Source organism: Bos indicus, chromosome 8 (genome assembly GCF_029378745.1).
Source record: "Bos indicus isolate NIAB-ARS_2022 breed Sahiwal x Tharparkar chromosome 8, NIAB-ARS_B.indTharparkar_mat_pri_1.0, whole genome shotgun sequence".
Taxonomy (NCBI): domain Eukaryota; kingdom Metazoa; phylum Chordata; class Mammalia; order Artiodactyla; family Bovidae; genus Bos; species Bos indicus.
Window position 1 is genome coordinate 85435254 of NC_091767.1, and position 19433 is coordinate 85454686.

The 19433-nt window shown below is 41.0% G+C and overlaps 1 protein-coding gene across 3 annotated transcripts in view; it reads left to right on the forward strand.

The window, feature by feature from the left end:
- Window positions 1-231: 231 nt before the first annotated feature.
- ZNF169 (zinc finger protein 169) overlaps window positions 232-19433 on the forward strand; it is a 55809-nt gene continuing 36607 nt past the window's right edge. For 2 of the 3 annotated variants that reach the window (XM_019966613.2, XM_019966612.2), the window contains exons 1-2: window positions 232-1357; window positions 13817-13902. Coding sequence is in view for 2 of the 3 variants with exons in the window: in XM_019966612.2 (XP_019822171.2) it covers window positions 13825-13902 (78 nt within the window). In the remaining variant the exon portion in view is untranslated. The remainder of the gene's footprint in view (window positions 1358-13816; window positions 13903-19433) is intronic. The other variant, XM_019966611.2, reaches the window with a different exon arrangement.

Genomic DNA, 19433 nt, shown 5'->3' on the forward strand with positions numbered 1-19433 from the left:
TTAAATCTGGTTCCCATTACTTCATTTTGAGTATTGAGTAAATAGGAAGTAATTTGAAAACATTTTTGTCAAATTTCTAGAAAAACAGTATGTCTATTTATAAATACTTCAAAATGTTTTTAAGCTTCCTACTCTGTTACATCTAATCAGATTTTTTGTATTAGTAAAATAATTTTAATTTTAGTTATTATAGACTTAAATGTCTTCAAGCTTAGTTTTTCTTCGTTTTCTTTTAATAATTATTATTAATAAACCAGAATTTTCCTGTTTAAAAAAGGAAAAATCCCAAGACTTTTGGCATATTTTAGAAGTACATTCATTACATGCTGTTATTAAAATATAAAAACAGTTGGGTGAATCTGTAGTATGAAGGACAGGTACACATCCAGGTGACTAAAAACTAACAGGACCCTTCGTTTAAAAAAACAAAGTTAAAAAAGGAAGATTTTAGTGCTCACTTGAACAACCCTTCTCATCTACCTGAAAGTCACTTTGACTTTAATTGTGCTAAATCGTCAGGCGAACTCTGTGCGACACTATGGCCTGCAGCCCGCCAGGCTCCTCTGTCCATGGAATTCTCCAGTCAAGAATACTGGAGTGGGTTGTCCCGTGCCCTTCTCCAGGGAATCTTCCCAACCTAGGGATGAAATGCACGCCTCTTACATCTAACCTGCACTTACAGAGGGTTCTTTACCACTAGCGCCACCTGGGAAACCCCATGAAGATGGAGGTGCCAGGGATTGAAACAGGGATCTCATAAATGCGAAACACACACTCCACCACAAAGCCATGCACCACCACCCCCACATCTTGTCTACTCTGTAAACTTACGTGCTGTGCTAAGTCGCTCAGTCGTGTCCGATTCTTGGCGACCCCATGGACCGTAGCGCGCCAAGCTCCTCTGTCCACGTAGATTCTCCAGACCAGAATACTGGAGTGGGATGCCATGCCCTTTTCCAGGCGATCTTCCCAACCCAGGAATCGAACCCAGGTCTCCCGCATTGCAGGCGGATTCTTTACCGCCTGAGCCACCAGGGAAGCTCTTGTCTAATTTTTCACAATTTCTCCAAGGGCACAAGTGACTGTAATTCTGAAACTTGAGCAAGAAAGTACTACAGTTGAAGAGTCAGGTCCAGTTGGGAGGCATGCCCTCTCCCCGGGGCATTGTGGGTAGTGTAGTCCCGCGCCCCTAGCTCACTGAGCGCGGTCTTGAGCTCTGGAGCGTTTAGGGTTGTGCGATCTCGCGCCCCGGGGAATTTTGGGTATTGTAGTACCCACCCCGAGGTGTTGTGGGTAGCGTACTTCTGAGCCGCGCTGTCGTATTTTTGGACGTGGTGACAGTTTTTCAGTGCTTGTGGTGAGCTATCCCGCCTCTGGCTGCTGAGTCCAAGAGAGAGAGGCTCCGGAAAGCCGGGAGAGGGCGGGCGGGTTTGGTACGCCCTGTCCGTGGGGTCTTTGAGGTTTGATTTTATTTTCCCCTCGGGGTCAGGCGCGGTCCACCTCAGAGGAGCTGTTGGCAGAGGTCTCGGGTCGCTCAGTGTCCAGCGGTGCTGGGTACTCAGCGCCCTTCCTGAGGGGTCAAGACTAGTGCGGGTGGCTTGGGGGACACAAGTAACCTTTGTCCGGGGCAGACATCCCCATTGCTGAGCGCGTGCCTTGGACATTCTTCCTGGGTGTTAACTGGGGGAGTGTGGCTGGATGATTCCTACCTGGCGATGGAGGCAGCGCTTGGTCCCAAGGACCTAGGTTTTGCAGGGAGGACTCGCATGGGGCAGACACTCAGACTTACCTTGACTGACAATGGTGGTGGGGGAAACTTGGGTCAGCGGCCTCGGGCCCCATGGGCTCATGGGGGAGTTGGAAGGGCCTGGTGGGAGTCAGACACCCCGGGTTTGCATGGGGCACCCTTGTGCTCACATCTGCGACTCCTCCCGAAGTTGTCTGACTCCTCTGGTGCTGGGGCTCTTCCAGCAGCTTGGAGTGGAGCCCACAGGGCAGAAAGCTTTGTTCAAGCCATAGGGGACTGGTGGGCTGACTCCCTGAAGTAATGGGGATGAGAGAATGAGAAGAGGGTGGTAAGACGTCCAGACTTAAGTTTTATTTTAAATTTTGCTTTATGAAAACGTTGTAAACATGCACAGAAGTAGCTGTGAGGTCTCCTGGATTCATCACACAGATTCACCACTTCTCAACAAGAGCCATGTTCTTTCTCCCCCAAATCTGCAACCTCAAGTGTATATCTCTTTGGGCATTTCCTCTCCCTGGGGGCCTATGTCAAGCCTGTTGTGGGAGCCCTGGCCTCGATAGGGAGAGTTCACATACAGGTCTGCCTGTATGTGAGTGTCCTTGGGCAAAGTACTGAATCTCCTGGAGCTGTTGGGAGTGTGGAAAGAGGTAAAACAGGGGTCTGGTATGTGTTAATATAGTGTTCATTCCTGTTTTTACTAACCTTTATAGGCACATAGAAGATTAATGTCATGCTGGATTATCAGCATAATGTTAGAGAAGGCTTGTTCTAAAACCCACTTCCCAATTCTGTTCCTTGTATTGTTCTTCTTTCCATGCCTGTATATGATACCTTACTTTAGAGAAGTGCTCCTCAACTGCAGGCTTGGGGGTTTCCAAGAACTGGGAGAGAACACTGAGGCTGGAACTACTTCTCTCATACCAGGTTTTGCCTTGGAGCAGTCTGCTCCCTCACATTCAGAGGCAACTGCCTGTTAGGGAGGAGAGGGTTCCTAGGGGCCTGGCCGACCTGCCTCAGATGATAGCACTTCCTTGTTATATTCTTATGGTGTCTTTGGTACTAAATGAGGGTGTGACTTTGATATCTTATGCCTAAGTCATATCTCCTCTTGGGCACAGAGCTGCAAGTGATTTCCCAGGAAGAGAGTTTTGTTTTTGATGGAGTACATTCCTGCACAGCTGTCCTAGGGCACATTCCTCTGCCCTCATCAGGTCTTTCCATCTTCGCAGTTGTTCCTGCATAGTTTCTCTCCATATCCATTCACACTGTTGTATTCTCAGGGCCTTGGAGTGGTGGCAAAACAGTGATGGTGAGAAGTACTGTTTTTAGAGCAAGAGTCCTGTGTGGTCAGTGTGCTTTCTAAGTTAGTGTTAGTTGTTCAGTTGTGTCCGACTCTTTGCGACCCCATGGACTGTAGCCCTCCAGGCTCCTCTGTCCATGGAATTCTCCAGGCAAGAATATTGGAGTGGGTAGCAGTTCCCTTCTCTAGAATCTTCCCAAACCAGGGATCAAACCCGGGTCTCCTGCATTGCAGGCAGATTCTTTACCATCTGAGCCACCAGGGAAGCCCAAGTTTTTTTTTTTTTTAGTTTAATGATTAAGTTAAAATGATTTAACTTAGTGATTATGCTTCTTTGTCTCTTTTCTACTCTGACATATTTTTTACTTCATGTATTTTTTCCAGACTGTGACTTGACTTTTTATTTTCTTGCTAGTATCTTTTACAGAACAGAATTTTAAAAATCTTAACAGAATCCAGCTTACCTTTTTTTTTTTCATGAATTGTGTTTTTGCTGTCATATGTGAAGAGACATTGCCAAGTCCCCGGTCATCTAAATTTTTTCCCATGTTATTTTCCAGGAGTTTTATAGTTTCATGCTTTGCCTTTAAGTCTGTTATCCATTTTAAGTTGATTTTTGTGGAAGACATAAGGTCTGTGTATGTGGAAGTTCAGTTGTTCCAGTACTGCCATTTAATGAAAAGACAGTCTGTTCTCCACTGATTTTTTTCTTGCTCTGTTGACTTTATTTATGCGTGTCTATTTCTGTGTGCTCTATTCTGTTCCATTGATCTGTTTGTCTATTTTTTAAAATTTATTTTTTTGCCAATACCACACATTTAATTCTTGTAGCTTTATAGTAAGTTTAGAATCTAGTCATGTCAGTCTTCTGACTTTGTTATTCTTTAGTATTGTGTTGTCTCTTCTTGGTCACTTGCCTTTCCATATACACTTTATTTATTTATTTTTTTTAAAGGCTTAAAATGTATTTTAATAAGTTCATGTTGCATTATTTCATTTCTCAGAAAAACTTCAAAGGTATTAGGGACAAATCAAACATGGTACACCAATAAAAAATGCACAGCATAACTACCTAAGATAGGCAAAGCTAAGAGCTACTGTCTGACATTCAGCATACAGCAACCCTGTTCTCAAGATTGTACTAGGCCTATCAAGAAAGCTGTGAATGGCAACATCACAGACACAAAAGGGCCATTTCTGGGTTGTCCTTACCCAAGAAAAAGATGGAGGCAAGTTTAACACAAGATTTTTTAAAGATACACTAAATGAAAATCTCTAAGAGAAAATGTCTTCCTTGGGACATGAAAGGGTAATATACGGGACATAACAGAACCGTATGTATGTTGTCTGTGACCTCTGTGGACATGTGCCTGAATTCCCACCTGGGAGTGATTGGAACAGTGGGGCCAAGGTCATTGGGGGATGTTTGGGTTTTGTGGTATATGTGGCAGGATCTCTAGGGTAAGACAGTGCACTAAATCGTGTCTGACTCTTGCAACCCCACGGACTGTAGCCTGCCAGGCTCCTCTGTCTATGGGATTCTCCAGGCAAGAATACTGGAGTGGGTTGCAATTTCCTTCTCCTCCATATACACTTTAGAACCAGTTTGTTGATACCTTCAAAGTAACTTGCTGGAATTTTGATGGATTGAATGTATAGATCAAGTTGGAAAGAACTGACATTTTAACAATATCAAGTCTGCTGCTGCTGCTGCTAAGTCGCTTCAGTCATGTCCGACTCTGTGCGACCCCATAGATGGCAGCCCACCAGGCTCCGCCATCCCTGGGATTCTCCAGGCAAGAACACTGGAGTGGGTTGCCATTTCCTTCTCCAATGCATGAAAGTGAAAAGTGAAAGTGAAGTCGCTCAGTCGTGTCCGACTCTAGTGACCCCATGGACTGCAGCCTACCAGGCTGCTCCATCCATGGGATTCTCCAGGCAAGACTACTGGAGTGGGGTGCCATTGCCTTCTCCGAATATCAAGTCTACCTATCCATAATATGGACGATCCATTGTTTTAGACCTTTGATTTTTTTCAGCAGAGTTTTGTAGTTTTCCTCATGTATATCTTCTACAAATTTTTAAAAGACTTATATCTAAGTATTTCATTTTTCTGGGTGCTACTGTAATGTTTTTGATTTCAAATTCCATCTGTTCATGGCTGGTATATAGGAAAGCAGTTGATTTTTGTATATTAACCTTGTGTCCTGAAGCTTTTATATAATCACATGTTCTAGAAAGAAATCTTGGATTTTCTACATAGACAGTTGGACTTCCCTGGTGGCTCAGTCAGTAAAGAATCCACCTGCAATGCAGGAAACCTGGGCTTGATCCCTGGGGTCAGGAAGATCCTCTGGAGAAGGCGATTGCAACCCATTCTAGTATTCTTGCCTGGAAAATTCCATGGACAGAGGAACCTGTGGGCTATAGTACATGGGGTCACAAAGAGTCAGACACGACTTAGTGACTGAACGCCACCACCACATAGACAATCAAGTCATCTTCAGAAAAGACAGTTTTATTTCTTCTTTCCTAGTCAGTATACCTGTTATTTCCTTTTCTTGTCTTCTTACATTATCCTGGAATTCCAGCTTGATGTCGAATAGGAGTGGTGAAAGGTGACATTCTTGCCTCGATTCTGATCTTAATGGGATAGCGTATAGGTTCTCACTTTTTTTAAAAATTTTATTTTATTTTTAAACTTTACAATATTGTATTGGTTCTGCCGTATATCGAAATGAATCTGCCACAGGCATACATGTGTTCCCCATCCTGAACCCTCCTCCCTCCTCCTTCCCCATACCATCCCTCTGGGTCATCCCAGTGCACCAGCCCCAAGCATCCAGTATCGTGCATCAAGCCTGGACTGGCAACTCGTTTCATATATGATATTATACATATTTCAATGCCATTCTCCCAAATCATCTCACCCTCTCCCTCTCCCACAGAGTCCAAAAGACTATTCTATACATCAGTGTCTCTTTTGCTGTCTTGTATACAGGGTTGTTACCATCTTTCTAAATTCCATATATATGCGTTAGTATACTGTATTGGTGTTTTTCTTTCTGGCTTACTTCACTGTGTATAATAGGCTCCAGTTTCATCCACCTCATTAGAACTGATTCAAATGTACACTTTCAAATGCTGTTAATTGTAGATTTTAACTTTTTTAGGCACAGCAACAGTTGTGTGCAGAGAGTATCAACACAGCCTATCTTTAACCTAAGCCTAACAAAATTAACATTGATTCTTTAATGTCATCTAATATCTCATCAGTGTTCATATTTCCTTGATTGCCTCCAAAATGTCTAAATAAGGTCCACACATGGCATTTGAATATCTCTTCAGTCTCCTTTTATTCCATAAGACCTTTCTCTTTTTATACTATTAACTTGTTGAAGTCTTAACAACAACAACAAAAAAAATTGCAAATTATGTCATTTTACTCTCAGCACTTCAGCTTCATTTCTTAATAATGATTTTTCTCTGTATCCAGAATATCATGATCTTACCTAACAATATTCACAGTAATTCTCTAATGTCACCTAATACCCAGTTCATTTGAATTGGCCTTCATAGTTCCCAAAATGTTTTTCAGTTCGTTTGTGCAGATTCCTAGTGGCTCAGATGGTAAAGAATCTGCTTGCAGTGAAGGAGACTGGGTTTGATACCTGGGTTGGGAAGACTGCCTGGAGAAGGGAATGGCAACCCACTCCAGTATTCTTGCCTGGGAAATCCCATGTACAGAGGAGCCTGACGGGCTGCAGTCCATGGAGTCACAAAGAGTCAGACACGACTGAGCCACTAACACATTCACTTTCACTTGTGCAGATTAGTCAGTTGAAGCTAATAGATGACACCTGAAGAATGATGTTTATTTCTTAAGTGGATTTGTGTTAAGGAAAATCTCCCCTCTAAAAAATTTTGTCATGAAATTGACTTGCTGAAGACCTAGGGTATTTTATGACTGTCCATTCTTACTTTCAAATATCATATTTCAAATCTTGGGTATATAAGTGGAGGGGAAGGAAGAGCCAGGTTATGGCTTCTATCCAGCTTCAGATTTCTCTCCAAATCTACATTCTGTTTGAACTGTAGTGCCCTTTCTGTTTTGAATTTCCTAGGCCTTGTCCTTAGGGCTGATGTAGATGGAGAACTTCTGTTTTTACTATGATAAGTCACCATTTCTCACCATGAATGCTCACTTGTGGGCACTATGAGACCCTTTCCTCTTAATAGAGTCCATTCAGTGACTTAATAGAGTCTTACCCAGTTGGTGGGGCTGTGGGCTTCATTTGCCAACTAGAGATTGGGGCTGAACCTGCTACTGGTCCAGCTCTGGGGGCCTTATGTACAGGACACTGGTTAAGAATGGGCAACTCTCTCTGGAGTGGGAGCACTGAGTCCAGGACACTAGACTGACAGAGAACTCCTGATCCCAGAGAGTACTAATTACTGAGAACTCCCACGAAGGCTTCCACTTCTGTCCAAGACCTGATGCCACCAAGCTGCTGGCAACATACAGTGCAGGATGCCTCACCCAAATAAGAAGCATGACGAAAACACAAACCCAGTCATCAGCAGACAGACTTCCCACAGACACTCCCCCAAAAGGCATTTCACATAGCCCTTCCCATCAGAGGGAAAAAAAACTCACCTCCTCCCACTAGAATGTAGGTACAAGTCCCTCCAAATAAGAAGCTTATCCAAACTTCTGGACCAATCTCAACCACCAAGGGAAGAGACCAAAAGGAAGAACTATGACCCTAAAACCTGGGGAAAGGAGACTTCAAACTAGTAAATTAGAAAAAAAAAAATGAAAAGACAGAGAAATATTACACAAATGAAGGAGCAAGTTCAAAACTCAAATAAACAAAGAGGAAATAAGCAAACTACCTGAAAAGAATTCAGAGTAATGGTAATAAAGATGATCCAAAACTTTGGAAATAGGATGGAGAAAATGCAAGAATCAGTTAACACATTCAAACAAAACAATTACTGAAATTAAAAATACTCAGGAAGGGATCAATAGCAGAATAACTGAGGCAGAACAATAGATAAGTAAATTGGAAGATAGAATGGTAGAAATAATTGCTGAAGAGCAGAGTAAAGGAAAAAGAATGAAATGAATAGAGGATAGTCTCAGAGACATCTGGTCAAATAGTAACTGCATCAACATTCAAATTATAGGGGTCCCAGAAGAAGAAGAGAAAAAGAAAGGGTCTGAGAAAATTTTTGAAATGATTATAGTTGAAAATTGTCCTAACATGGGAAAGGAAATAGTCCATCAAGTCTAAGAAGCCCAGAGAGTCCCATTGAGGCTAAACCCAAGGAGAAACATACCAAGACATATACTAATCATACTAACAAAGATTAAACACAAAAGCAACAAGGGAAAAGCAGTGAGTAACACACAAAGGAAACTCCATATGATTAACAGCTGATCTTTCAGCAGAAACTCTGCAGGCCAGAAAGGAATGACAGGATACATTTAAAGTGCTGAAAGGGAAAAATATACAACCAAGATTACTTTACCCAGCAAGGATCTCATTGAATATTGATGGAGAAATCAAAAGCTAAAGACAAGGAAAAGTTAAGAGAATTTAGCACCACCAAACTAGCTTCACAACAAATGTTAAAGGGACTTCTATAGGCAGGAAACATGAGGGAAGGAAGCCTACAAAAACAAACCCAAAACAGTTAAGAAAATGCCAACGGGAACATATATATATCAACAATTACTTTAAGTGTAAATGGTTTAAATGCTCCACTCAAAACACACAGACTGGCTAAATGGACACAAAAACAAGACTCATATGTATGCTGTCTATAGGAGACCCACTTTGGACCTGGAAACACATACAGACTGAAAGTGAGAGGATGGAAAAAGATATTTCATGCCAATGGAAATCAAAAGAAGAGTAGCAATTCTCAAATCAAATAAACCATGAAATAAAGAATATTAATAGAAGAGATAAGGAAGGACACTATATGATGATCAAGGGATCAATCCAAGAAGACATAACAATTATAAGTATTTATGCACCCAACATAGGAGCATATCAATACATAAGATGAACACTAACAGAAATTAAAAGTTGCTTACTCCTTGGAAGGTTGTTATGACCAACCTAGATAGCATATTAAACAGCAGAGATATTACTTTGCCAACAAAGGTCCGTCTAGTCAAGGCTATGGTTTTTCCAGTTGTCATGTATGGATATGAGAGTTGGACTGTGAAGAAAGCTGAGCGCCAAAGAATTGATGCTTTTGAACTGTGGTGTTGGAGAAGACTCTTGAGAGTCCGTTGGACTACAAGGAGATCCAACCAGTCCATCCTAAAAGAGACCATTCCTGGGTGTTCATTGGAAGGACTGATGCTGAGGCTGAAACTCCAATACTTTGGCCACCTTGTGCAAAGAGTTGACTCTGGAAAAGACCCTGATGCTGGGAGGGATTGGGGGCAGGAGGAGAAGGGGATGACAGAGGATGAGATGGCTGGATGGCATCACTGACTCAATGCACATGAGTTTAGGTGAACTCCAGGAGTTGGTGATGGATAGGGAGGCCTGGCGTGCTGCGATTCATGGGGTCACAAAGAGTCGGACATGACTGAGTGACTGAACTGAACAGACATAAAAGGGGAAATTGACAGTAATACAATAATTGTAGGGGACTTTAACACCCCACTTACGCCAATGGACAGATCATCAAAACAGAAAATTAACAAGGGAATATAAGCCTTAAATGACACATTAGACCAGATGTACCTGACTGAAATCTCTAGGATGTTGTATCTACATGCAGAAGAATACACTTCTTCTCAAGTGTACATGGAACATTTTCCAGGATAGACCACATCTTGGGTCAACAATCAAGCCTTTGTAAATTTAAGAAAATTGATATAGTATCAAGCATCTTTTTTGATCACACTGCTATGAGACTAGATACTAATTACAGGGGGGAAACTGTAAAAAGCACAAATATATTCAGATTAAAGAATATATTTCTAAATAACCAACAGGTTACTGAAGAAATAAAAGGGGAAGTAAAACAATCCCTAGAAACAAATAACAACAAAGACATGACTCAAAATCTATGGTATGTAACAAAAGCAATTCTAAGAAGGAAGTTTATAGCAATACAGTCTTACCTCAAGAAATAATAAAAACATCAAATAGACAACCTAATTTACACAAAGAAGAACCAAAAACCTCCCAAGTTAGTAGAAGGAAAGAAGTCATAAAGATCAGAGCAGAAATTAATGAAAAGAAGGAAACAATAGTAAAGATTAATAAAACTAAAAGCTGATTCTTTGAGAAGATAAACGAATTTTACAAACCACAAGCCAGACTCATCAAGAAAAAAAGGGAGAAGCCTCAAATCAACAAAATTAGAAATGAGAAAGGAGAGGTTACAGCAGACAATGCAGAAATACAAAGAATTATAAGAGACTATTACAAACAGCTATATGCCAGTAAAATGGACAACCTGAAGAAATGGACAGATTCTTAGAAAAATTTAACTTTCCAAGACTGAACCAGGAAGAAATAGAAAACTATGGACAACCTATCACAAGCACTGAAATTGAGACTGTGAGAAGAATCTCCCAAAAAACAAAAGCCTAAGGCCAGATGACTTCACAAGTGAATTCTGTCAAATATTTAGAGAAGAGCTAATGCCTGTCCTTAAACTCTTCCAAAAAATTGCAGAGGAAGAAAACGTACAAACTCATTCTATGAGGCCACCAATACCTTGATACCAAAACCAGATAATGACATAATCACACAGAAAATTATAGGCCAATATCACTGATGAACATAGATAAAAAAATCCTCAACATAATAATATCCACATATGATAAACCCACAGCAAACCATTTTCACCATTATCCTCAATGGTGAAAAACTGAAAGCATTTCCTCTAAGACTAGGAACAAGACAAGGGGGCCCACTCTAGCCACTAATATTCAACATAGTTTTGGAAGTCCTAGCTGTGGCAAACAGAGAAGAAAAAGAAATGAATCTAGAATTGGAAAAGAAGTAGAACTCTTACTGTTTGAAGATGACATGATACTATACATAGAAAAGCCTAAAGATACTATCAGAAAATTGCTAGACCTAATCAGTGAAATTAGTAAATTTGCAGGATATAAAATTAAGACACAGAAGTCAGTTGTATTCCTATACACTAACAATGAAAAGTCAGAAAGAAATTAAGGAATCAATCCCATTTACATTGCAACAAAAAGAACAAAATACCTAGGAACAAACCTACCTAGGAAGACAAAAGAGCTGTATACAGAAAACTGTAGGACACTGATGAAAGAAATCAAAGATGACCTAGACAGATGGAGAGAGATGCCATGCTCCTGGATTGGAAGAATCAATATTGTGATAGTGACTATACTACCCAAAGCAATCTACAGATTCAGTGCAATTCTGATCAAACTACCAATGGCATTTTTCACAGAAGTAGAACAAAATGTCTCACAATTCATATGCAAACACAGAAGACCCTGAATAGCCAAAGCAATCTTGAGAAAGAAGAATGGAGCTGGAGGAATCAATCTTCCTGACTTCAGACTATACTACAAAGCTATAGTCATCAAGACAGTATCGTGCTGGCACAAAAACAGAAATACAGACCAATGGCACAAGATAGAAAGTCCAGAAATAAATCCATGCACCTATGGCACCCTACTCCAGTACTCTTGCCTGGAAAATCCCATGGATGGAGGAGCCTGGTGGGCTACAGTCCATGGGGTCGCTAAGAGTCAGACACGACTGAGCGACTTCACTTTCACTTTTCACTTTCATGCATTGGAGAAGGAAATGGCAACCCACTCCAGTGTTCTTGCCTGTAGAATCTCAGGGACGGCAGAGCCTGGTGGGCTGCCGTCTATGGAGTCGCACAGAGTCGGACACGACTGAAGTGACTGAGCAGCAGTAGCAGCATGGGCACCTTAATTTTGATAAAGGAGGCAAGAGTATACAGTGGAGAAGAGACAGTTTCTTCAATAAGTGGAGCTGGGAAAACTGGACAGCTATGTGTAAAAGAATGACATTAGAACACTTCCTAACACCGTACACAAAGATAAACTTGAAATGGATCAAAGATCTTAAGGTAAGACCAAAAACTATAAAACTTGAAAACATAGGCAGAATGCTCTATGATGTAAATCACAGCAAGATCCTCCATGACCCACCTTCTAGAGTAATGGAAATTAAAAGAAAAAAATAAACAAGTGGGGCCTAATTAAACTTAAAAGCTTTTCACAGCAAAGGAAACAGTAAATAAGATGAGAAGACAACCCTCAGAATGGGAGAAAATAACTGCAGATGAAGTAACTAATAAAGGATTAATCTCCAAAATGTATAAGCAGCTCAAACAGCTCAGTATTAGAAAAGCAAACAGCCCAATCAAAAAGTGGGCAGAAGACCTAAACAGACATTTCTCCAAAGAAGACAACTGGGTGGCTAATAAACACATGGAAAGATGCTCAACATCCCTCATTATTAGATGAGAAATCAAAACTATGATGAGGTATCATCTCACACTGGTCATCAAAAAAATCTTCAGTCAGTAAATGGTGGAGAGGATGTGGAGAAAAAGGAACTCTCTTGTACTGTTGATAGGAATATAAATTGATATAGCCATTATGGAGAACAATATGGAAATTGTTTTCCATATTGTTTTTCCTTAAAAACTAGGAATAAAATTACCATATGACCCAACAATCCCACTATTGGACATACAGTGTGAGAAAGCCATAGTTGAAAAAGACACATGTACCCCAATGTTCATTGAGCACTATTTACAGTAGCTTGGACATGGAAGCAAAGTAGATGTCCATTGACAGATGAATGGATAATGAAGTTGTGGTACATATATACAATGGAATATTATTCAACTGTATAAAGGAATGCATTTGAGTCAGTTCTAATGATGTGGTTGAACCTTGAACCTATTATGCAGAGTGAAGTAAGTCAGAAAGAGAAAAACAAATGTTACATATTAATGTGTGTATATGAAATCTAGAAAGATGACACTGATGTATCTGTTTGCAGGGCAGCAGTGGAGACATTGACATAAAGAACAGACTTGTGGACAGAGTGGGGGAAGGAGAGGGTGGGGCAAATTGAGAGAGTAGCACTGAAACATGCACATTACCATATATAAAATAGATACGCAGTGGGAGTTTGCAGTGTGACTCATCAAGCTCAAACATAATCTGTGACAACCTAAAAGGATGGGATGGGGTGGGATGTGGGAGGAGGTTCAAGAGAGAGGGGACATATATATACCTATGGCTGATTCATGTTGATGTATGGATGAAATCAACACAATATTGTAAAGCAATTATCCTCCAATTTAAACAAATTTAAAAAAAAAACTGGAAAATGTAAATGTAAGAAATCTTTGATGACAAAATGCAGATCAATGGCTGTTGGGGAGGGGAGTGAAAGATTACAAAGGAGCACATTAGTCATTTTTGGAAATGACTAATAAATTTACTCTCCTCGGTGTTGTGATGTTTTCACAGGTGTATAAGTATTTCAAACTTACTAAGCTGTATACTTTAAATACGTGTATAATTGTGTGTCTAATATATGCCAATAAGATATAGTTTTTTAAATTAAAAAAAGAAGGGAGGCCTCTGATACCATCTTCAACCTGCTTTCCTTACCTCCTTCTTGCCTCTGCTAAACTGTGAGGCTGGATAGATGGGTACTCCTCCTACACATCCCTTTCTTTTCTTTCTCCAGCTCTGCCTATGCGACGAGTCTTCTCTAGGAAGAGCACTCACCAGACTAAGAACATGGCCCCAGGGCTCCTGACTACTAGGGATGAGGTGAGTCCTAAAATTTCTTCCTAGCTCTTATAGGATGGACCCATTTCTTTGGTCGTGTACTGGAGCCGCCTTGATGGTGTTAGGCTGTACCTACCTCTGATCTTGGAGGTGTGACTTGTCTTACCTGGAGCCTTTTCTTGGACTCCTCTGGTCCATTCATGAGCTATACATTCATCAAGTAGTAAATTGTCATCAGCACAGTTGAAACACAATTATGGTTATGTGCCCAGTGATTCCAGGGCCTAAAAGAGTGAAGGAAGACTTTCAAAGGAGGAGCTGCCTGAGCTGACCCTGACAGATATGGCAAGTTGAAGAGCTGAAGGAATGTATTTCTGTGAGAATGTGACTGGAAGCCTAGCACGTCTCTGAGACCAGGGGATCTGCAGGCTGTCCCTCGTCATATGGGAAGCTTGGAGCCATCCATGGCCTTTTGTTACATCAGTTTTCTCTGTGTAGAGGTGAGGATGCTGACTTGCTGTCTGCTGGTGATTCATGGGTAGCTATAATTTGGCTGGCCCCATGCTTTATATTTAAACGAGTTTTCCACACTTAAAAATTGGAAGAATACACCTAAGTCCTGAGTCCACATTCTTGGTGCATATGACAAGTAGCTGGAACCAAACAGCATCCCCATGGTGTAGTCACAGCCTCTCGTGCCCCTTGACCCCATGGCTGAAGTGCCTGCTTCATTCATTCACTACTTGCCTCGGCTCTGAAGGTTTTGCTTTTACCCACTCTGAGTCTGAATGGAGATAGTTCAACCAGAATCCTGAAATCCAGGCTGAGGAGTTTGGGCTTGAACTTGGAACAAGTTAGGTTTGAAGGATTTTGAGAAGTTTGCCATAAGTAGTAATTGAATGAATATATGTCCTAAAGGAAAGATTTTCTAATCCCTAAGACTAGGCAGCTTGTGACCTTGACATAATCAAATGGAGTTAACGTTTACTGACTGCCTAAACAGACGCCAGGTGGGATACTTCTATTGATTATTATCATTTACAAAAAATAGTGTCAGTTGGTCTCATTAAATTTTGTGTTGCCTGTCATAAAAAATATGACAAGTATAAAATTTTTTTGTTAGATCTGAACTGCTGAGCTCATATGGTAGGTATTTGCCTGTTACTGTATAAGTTAAAAATACTTGATTTTGATGTTATCAGATAACATTGAGGGCTGTATGTCCCTCAATTGTCAAATCTTTTGAGAGAAAGTGTTTATGCAGTACATGCAATTCAGAATGTTTCCTAAGGTGTTTGTGGGGGGAATTTCTTTTATAGGTTTCTCTTTACCATTACTGATATTAATAGAGAGACATTCTTGGCCAAAATGAAACATTATTTTCCTGCCCCTTCCTGTGGGATCCTTGGCACACCCTGAACTATATCCTGTCTATGACCATCATCTCTCAATATACATTTTTTCCCTTTTATTCATTAATTAAAAATTGAACCCAGGGCATGAGCATCTGAGTAGCTTTGTTTTTATTTTTTAATTTTTTTAAATTGTGAAAGTGTGATAACATATTCACAGGAGACTTGGAAAATACAGAACAATGTTACATATAGTTCCATTATAATTATTTTTTTAAGTAGAAAAGTTAAGATTTTTAGTTGGAGTTTCAAACTCTCATAAATTAATAGAATATAGAGAAGTAGAAGGGTATAGTAGACCTGAAAAGCACTGTGAATGAATTCAGCATAATTAAAATTTATACAATTTTCACACAATAGTAGGATACAAATTCTATTCAAGTTCCTATAGACTGTAAACTAGGAGACACTGGAACATATCCAGGGACATAAAACAAGGTGCCAAAATTTCATGGTCTAAAAATGTTGAAATCATGCAGTCTATTCTCTTATCACTGTGAAATTATATTAGAAATTGATATCAAAGATATTTGAAAATAGCATATTTTCAGGTGCCATGTGACATTTATCAGGATAGATCTTCGACTTAGCCATCAAGAGCCTCAATAAAGTTAGACTGAAAAAAAACACAGAGGATGATTGCAGAGAAGAAACGTTGCCTATCTCCTTCATTTGGTTGTTTTTCTGGAACTTTATCTTGTCCCTTCATCTGGGACAAAACCCTCTGCTTTTTCATCCTGGTTAACTTTCTAGCTACTAGTGGTTTTCTAGCTACTGTGGGATTGTAGTTCTTCTTGCTTCTTCTGTCTGCCCTCTGATGGAAGAGGCTGAGAGGCTTGTATAAGCTTCCTGATGGGAGAGACTGGTGGTGAGAAAAACTGGGTCTTGCTCTGGTGGGCAGAGGTATGTTTGCTGCTGCTGCTGCTAAGGTGCTTCAGTCATGTCCGACTCTGTGCGACCCCAGAGATGGCAGCCCACCAGGCTTCCCCGTCCCTGGGATTCTCCAGGCCAGAACACTGGAGTGGGTTGCCATTTCCTTCTCCAGTGCATTGAAAGTGAAAAGTGAAAGTGAAGTCGCTCAGTCATGTCCAACTCCTAGCGACCCCATGGACTGCAGCCTACCAGGCTCCTCCCTCCATGGGATTTTCCAGGCAAGAGTACTGGAGTGGGGTGCTATTGCCTTCTTCATAAGAGGTATGCTTAGTAAAACTTTAATCCAATTATCTGCTGATGGGTGGGGTTTGGCCTGAGGCAGCTCAGCCCTGGGGTCTGTGGACTCTATTGTAGGGTTAATGGAGACCTCCAAGAGGACTTAGGCCAAAGAACCTCTTCCAGGACTGCTGCTGCCTTTGCCCCCATCCTTATGGTTAGCCACTGCTAACCCACACCTCCACAGCAGACCCTTCAACACAAGCAAGTCACTGCTCCTTTTCCCTGGGTTTTGGCATGTACAAGATTTTGTTTGTGTCCTCCCAGAGTGGAGTCTTTGAATCCTCCAGTCCTGTGGAAGTCCTGTAATTGAATCCCACTGACCTTCAAAATCAGATTCGCTGGGGATTCCCAGTTCCTTTGCTGGATCCCCAGGCTGGGAAGCTGGATGTGGGGCTCAGAACTGTCACAACAGTGGGAAAACTTCTTTGATAATATCATTCTCCTGATTGTTGGTTGCCCACCTAATGGGTATGGGATTTGATTTTGTGTTTGTGCTCTTCCTACCATCTAGTTGTGGCTTCTTCTTTGTCTCTGGACATGGGATATCTTTTTTGGTGAGTTCCAACATCCTCCTATTGATGGTTGTTCAACAGCTAGTTGTGATTTTGGTGCTTTGGCAGGACTGAGTAGCTTTGCTTTTAAGAAGTTTCCATACTTGCAGATATACGGTACTCATAACATACTTGTTTCATAAAGGGACAAGATCTTAACTTACTCTGAAAGAAAACAGAACAATGGATTTGTTAGGTTTGTTTGTTTTGCTGTTAGTTATTTGAGACATAGAAATTTACGTATTTTCAGTTCAGTTCAGTCGCTCAGTCATATCCGACTCTTTACGACCCCATGGACTGCAGCATGCCAAACTTCCCTGTCCATCAACAACTCTCAGAGCTTACTCAAACTCATGTCTATTGAGTTGGTGATACCATCCAACCATCTCATCCTCTTTCACCCCTTCTCCTACCTTCAATCTTTCCCAGCATCAGGGTCTTTTCCAAGGAGTCAGTTCTTTGCATCAGATGGCCAAAGTATTGGAGTGTCAGTTTCAGCATCAGTCCTTCAATGAATATTCAGGACTGATTTCCTTTAGAACTGACTGGTTTGATCTCCTTGCAGTCCAAGAGACTCTAAAGAATTTTCTTCAAAACCACAGTTCGAAAGTGTCAATTCTTTGGCACTCAGCTTTCTTTATAGTCCAACTCTCACATCCATACATGACTACTGGAAAAACCATAGCTTTGACTAGATGGACCTTTGTTGGCCAAGTAATGTCTCTGCTTTTTAATATGCTGTCTAGTTTGGTCAAAACTTTTCTTCCAAGGAGCAAGTGTCTTTTAATTTCATGGCTGCAGTCACCATCTGCAGTGACTTTGGAGCCCCCCAAAATAGTCTCTCACTGTTTCCATTGTTTCCCTATCTATTTGCCATGGAGTGATGTGACTGGATGACATGATTTTGGTTTTTTGTATGTAGAGTTTTAAGCCAACTTTTTCACTCCCCTCTTTCACTTTCATCAGGAGGCTCTTTAGTTCTTCGCTGTCTGCCATAAGTGTGGTGTCATCTGCAAAACTGAGGTTACTGATATTTCTCCCAGCAATCTTGATTCCAGCTTGTGCTTCATCCATCCCAGCATTTCACATGATGTACTCTGCATATAAGTTAAATAAACAGGGTGACAATATACAGCCTTGATGTACTTCTTTCCCAATTTGGAACCAGTCTGTTGTTCCATGTCCAGTTCTAACTGTTGCTTCCTGACCTGCATATAGGTTTCTCAAGAGGCAGGTCAGGTAGTCTGGTATTCCCATCTCTTTCAGAATTTTCCACAGTTTATTGTGATCCACACAGTCAAAGGCTTTGGCATAGTCAATAAAGCAGAAGTAGATGTTTTTCTGGAACTCCCTTGCTTTTTCCATGATCCCGAGGATGTTAGTAATTTGATCTCTGGTTCCTCTGCCTTCTCTAAAACCAGCTTGAACATCTGGAAGTTCACGGTTCATGTATTGCTGAAGCCTGGCTTGGAGAATTTTGAGCATTACTTTACTAGCATGTGAGATGAGTGCAATTGTGCAGTAGTTTGAGCATTCTTTGGCATTGCCTTTCTTTGGGATTGGAATGAAAACTGACGTTTTTCAGTCCTGTGGCCACTGCTGAGTTTTCCAAATTTGCTGGCATATTGAGTGCAGCACTTTGACAGCATCATCTTTTAGGATTTGAAATAGCTCAACTGGAATTCCATCACTTCCACTAGCTTTGTTCACCACTTTCTAATTCCATAATGTTTTCAGACCCCTCCCACCCTAGAGGTGGAGAAGGAAATGGCAACTCACTCCAGTATTCTTGCCTAGAGAATCCTGTGGATGGAGGAGCCTGGTGGGCTGCTGTCCATAGGGTCACACAGAGTCAGACACAACTGAAGCGACTTAGCATGCATGCATGCATTGGAGAAGGAAATGGCAACCCACTCCAGTAGTCTTGCCTGGAGAATCCCAGGCACAGAGGAGCCTGGTGGGCTGCCATCTGTGGGGTTGCACAGGGTCAGACATGAGTGAAGTAACTTAGCAGCAGCACTCCAGAGAAATCCTGCACTCATTAGGAGTCACTCCCCATTCTCCCCTCCCCCAGCTCTTGACAACTACTAATCTATTTGTATACATTTGGTTGTTCTGGATGTTGCATATAAATGGAATCATGTAATATATGGTGTTTTGTGGCTGTTTTCTTTCACTTGGCATAATATTTTCAAGATTCATCCACACTGTAGCCCAAACCAGTAATACTTTATTCTTCTTTAAGGTTGAATAATATTCCATTGTTTGGATATAAGCCATTTTGTTTACTCATTTATCAATTGATGGATATTTCAATTATTCCTGTCACTATAATTTAATTAAGATTTTTGGTCTGTCTGTGTGCATCTGACAAGTTTTAATGATAAAATTATAGTAT